Source organism: Scylla paramamosain, unplaced genomic scaffold, assembly GCF_035594125.1.
Source record: "Scylla paramamosain isolate STU-SP2022 unplaced genomic scaffold, ASM3559412v1 Contig73, whole genome shotgun sequence".
Classification (NCBI taxonomy): domain Eukaryota; kingdom Metazoa; phylum Arthropoda; class Malacostraca; order Decapoda; family Portunidae; genus Scylla; species Scylla paramamosain.
The window spans coordinates 15,200-19,510 of NW_026973738.1; the positions used below are offsets into that span (position 1 = coordinate 15,200).

Here is a 4,311-nt window from a genome sequence, read left to right on the forward strand (position 1 = left end):
GTGCCATGCATCAATTAAAACTGTACCCTAAAAACTTAACCTAACTGGCCTTCACTTGAAAAAAAAGGTATCGTTTTTTTTCGTGTTGTTAATATTTCAGTGCTACAATACTAATACCCCAAAAAGTTAACCTAACTGTGATGTTCCGAGACCTTGTAAACAATTTCCTAGAGTGGTGAATCAACTTGCAAGACTCCCACTGTTGCTCTACCATGTCAGTGTACATTGTGGTGTTAATGGTGCAGTACAAGGGCCTGGCAGTGTACCATGTGCCATAGTACCTCAAAAACACCTGTAAGACTGTTTTTCTTGTTTTCCTCCGATATATTTCTTTATTTATTTTTTTTATTGCGGTTTTTTATCTATTTTTTTGGTTTGGTTCGGAATCCTGAATCATGCATTTTTTTTCTATTTATTTTTATTATTTTATTTATTTCTTTTTATATAATTGCATTTGCTTAGGTTAGGTCAGCTGAGTTAGGTTAGGTTGGCTTCAGTTCATCAAAGTTAGGTCAGGTTAGGTTACGTCAGGTCAGGTTAGTCTAGAATAAGTTAGGTTAGGTTAAGTTAGGTTACGTTAGGTTAGGTTAAGTTAGGTTAAGTTAGCTTACATTAGGTTAGGTCAGGTCAGGTTAAGTTAGGTTAGGTTACATTAGGTCAGGTTAGGTTAGAATAAGTTAAATTTGGGTTAGGTTTTTTTTAATTTGCTTAGGTCAGGTCAGAGCAGGTTAGGCTGAAATTGATATTAATTAGACTATTTTAGCTTTGACTTTGTAATAATAGTTTACTACTACTACTACTACTTCATATTTTCCTTTCCTAATTTATTTATTTATTTATTTAATATTTTAGTCAGGTCAGATTAGGTTAGGTTAGATTACATCAGGTTAAGTTAGGTTAGGTTAGGTTAAGTTAGGTTAACCCGTAAAGTGTTTAGTACGTATATATACGTTCGGGAGGGAAAGTGTTTAGTACATATATATACGATCATCGTTTTCTTTTACTTCACGGCACCTAAATCTGTAGAAATGGTTCAAGATGTCTTTTCTATGCCTAAATATGATTTTGAAAGCTCACTCTCATTTTTATTGTATTGCTGTGGTCTATTACATAGAATGTATCCATGACCACGAATGATTTATTGAAAAAATAGGTATATTTATAAAAATATGTTAGTGGTGTCATAATTACTTATCAATATACTCAAAATACTGTTCAGTAGATCAGCTATTTTTATATTATTCCAAATTGAATAGCAATTTCAATATATTTTGTGTTCGTGCGTACAGTCATCGTCGGTTGTGTTGGCAGCCCTGGGGCGTGAGGCGCCGGGTTGGCGGGCTGGCCCAGCAATGAGTCGTGATAGCCAGACACGCTGCTACACCCTCGCTGTTAGCACGTGTTGTCCTGTGCACCATGCCGCGGGGCTTGACATCGGCGCAAATAGAGAATATTCTCTGTGACGATAATGTCACAGAGTTGGGGGACAGTGATCTCTCTGAGGAAGACGATGAAGATGACTCTGATTACATACAATCAGACAGGGGGAGTGATGATGAAAATGAAAGTGAATCTGCTCCTGCTCATTCCAGCAAGAAGCGGAAAAGGGATGGTGGGGAGTCCGGGCTTGTAGTAGGTGCTTCCTCACTATCAGCTTCTCAGCCACTGCATGACCTCGCTAGTCAAGCGCACACACTATCTACATCCCAAGCTCAACACCAAACAATAAATGCTGATGCTGATGTACAATGGGAATGGAGAGATGGGCATGACTTTTTGCCCACTGATTTTCAGTTTGATCTTCATGGTTGTGGTATACCACATGGACTCGTTCATGATGGCAGCACAGAGAGTGAATATTTTAGGTTGTTTTTCACGGAAGACATAATGGCTCATATAGTCAAAGAAAGCAACAAGTTTCATTGCTTTATGATAGCAGGTAAAATACTCCATCCACACTCTCGTTTCTTGCAATGGCAGGACACAGATGTAAAAGAAATGTACTCATTTTTGGCTTTAGTTATGCTGATGGGGCTCACTCCAAGGGAAAATTATAAGGAATACTGGTCGACAGATCCACTTCTTCGCCAGCCTATTTTCAGTAAAATCATGTCAGTAAACAGGTTCATTGCTTTGCTACAAGCCTTACACTTCCAAGATAACACTCAGCCAACTGATGATGACAAAATGAGAAAAATAAGGCCCATCTTTGACTACATTTGCCATAGTTTCAAGTCATCATTCAAACCATTTCAAAATTTAGTTATTGATGAAAGTTTGGTTCTGTGGCGTGGTAATTTACACTTTCGCCAGTACATCCCATCCAAGCGCCACCGATTTGGCCTAAAACTATTTGTTCTTTGTGACTGTGAAACTGGCTTCATTTTGGACATGATTTTGTACACTGAGGCAAGAACAAACATCAAAGAGAATAAGAAGTTGGGCATATCAGGAAGCGTTGTCAGTACCATGCTTGAGTCTTACCTTGGTCAAGGACATATACTTTTTGTTGACAACTGGTACACCAGTCCTACACTGCTCCACTATCTGCATGAGAGAAAGACTGGGGCCTGTGGTACGGTAAAGCCAAATCGCAAGTTTACTGCCAAATTCCCCATCGGACTGCAGAAAGGCGATGTTGTTCACAAGCAGGCAAACAACATTCTTGCAGTGAAATGGAAGGACAAGAGAGACGTTCATCTCCTCACCATTGTCCACGAACCAAAGTTGCAAACGAGTGAGAACATTGACCATTCCACAAAAACCTTCATCGACAAACCTGAATGTGTTATTGTCTACAACCAAAACATGCGCCTTGTAGATAAAAGTGACAGCATGATGTCATCTGTGGAATGTTCAAGGAAAACAATGAAATGGTACAAAAAGATGTTTTTTCATCTGATTGACTGTGCTGTCCTCAACGCCCATATTCTATACCAGGTCAAAACTGGCGAGAAGCCGACACTCCATGACTTCACAAGGGAGGTAATAAGACAGCTTCTTGAGCAGTATTCGGAGCCTCTTCCTACAGCAGGACGACGACGAGCATCTCGTGGTGACGATCCTACACGTCTCACAGGTCGTCATTTTCCCAAGTATATCCCACCTACAGCTGCCAAGAAAAACGCCCAAAAGCCTTGCCACGTCTGCCGCACCACCACACTCCGGCCAAAGCAACGCAAAGATACGAGGTTCATGTGTGTGCCCTGCGACACGGCTCTTTGTCTGGACCCGTGTTTTGAGGTATATCACACTCTCAAGATATACTAGAGTGGTATAGATAATTGTAAATAATGTATATACTATAGAGCATAGGAAAATATGTTTCATTTGCTGCTAATGAAAGACAGAAGTTTATAATACGGAAACCTGAAAGTTTACAGGTACAGGATTTTTTTTCCCCATGGCCGTTTATAATACGGAAACCTGAAAGTTTACGGGCACAAGTTTTTTTTCCCTATGGCCGTTTATAATACAGAAACCTGAAAGTTTACAGGCACAATATTTTTTCCATATGGTCGTTTATAATACGGAAACCTAAAGTTTGTAGCAAATAATCTAGTCAGCCATAGAAATATCCCATTTTCTCTCATATTCAGGGTACACTAAAACTTACGCGCTTCTCAGAACCAGTAATGTAAACACAAGTCACCGCTCCAAGCACTCCGTTTTCTCTTATATGTTTTCAGCCTCCCGTTCTCTTTCTACTGCACAGATTTTTCGTCTTTCATCTCTTCTTCCTCATTTTTTTATACATACACATTCTGTGCACGCTTTTCGACACATACGTTACACGTCTTTTCTATACATCATATTACTCCTTTCTTCACACAGACATACACACACACATTCACTCTCTTTGTCCATATCTTTATGTAAATCATTTATTATGTTCAGTATTTCTTGTATATATGTTCATGTATTTGTTAAATAAACCAGAGAGAGTTTAACCAGTCTAACAAGTGGCTATAAATACAACCTTAGCTGGTGAACAAAAAGAGTTAAGAGATTAAAGGACTTGCAACTACTGACGGTTATCTGTCGGTTTTCTCTTCTCTATCTCTGGCGAGTTAAGAGATTAAAGGACTTGCAACTGCTGACGGTTACCTGTCGGTTTTCTCTTCTCATATTCCTGGCGGCTTCCACCTAGATCACTAGAAGTTTACAGGCACAAGATTTTTTTTCCCTATGGGCATGAGATGCGTATTTGCGTGTCAACAGTTAGTTGTAGGTACATTAGCCAATACACTTTTCCCTATGTAAGCATCAATTGCCACATTATTTCTGCTGTCTTTTATGCACATGTGCTTT

At 39.3% G+C, this 4,311-nt stretch overlaps 1 protein-coding gene across 1 annotated transcript; it reads left to right on the forward strand.

Annotated features, from left to right (window-relative positions):
- Window positions 1–1,416: 1,416 nt before the first annotated feature.
- Window positions 1,417–3,270, forward strand: LOC135098670 (piggyBac transposable element-derived protein 4-like). The gene is made up of 2 exons (XM_064001059.1): window positions 1,417–1,632; window positions 1,981–3,270. The coding sequence occupies exons 1-2, from the start codon at window positions 1,417–1,419 to the stop codon at window positions 3,268–3,270; spliced, it is 1,506 nt and encodes a 501-aa protein (XP_063857129.1).
- The last annotated feature ends 1,041 nt before the right edge of the window (window positions 3,271–4,311 follow it).

Coding starts and splice junctions, on each gene's coding strand:
- LOC135098670 (XM_064001059.1), top strand. CDS start 1,417: ATGCCGCGGGGCTTGACATCGGCGCAAATAGAGAATATTCTCTGTGAC. Junction 1,633..1,980: donor GTGGGGAGTCCGGGCTTGTA/GTAGGTGCTTCC, acceptor TTGCAATGGCAG/GACACAGATGTAAAAGAAAT.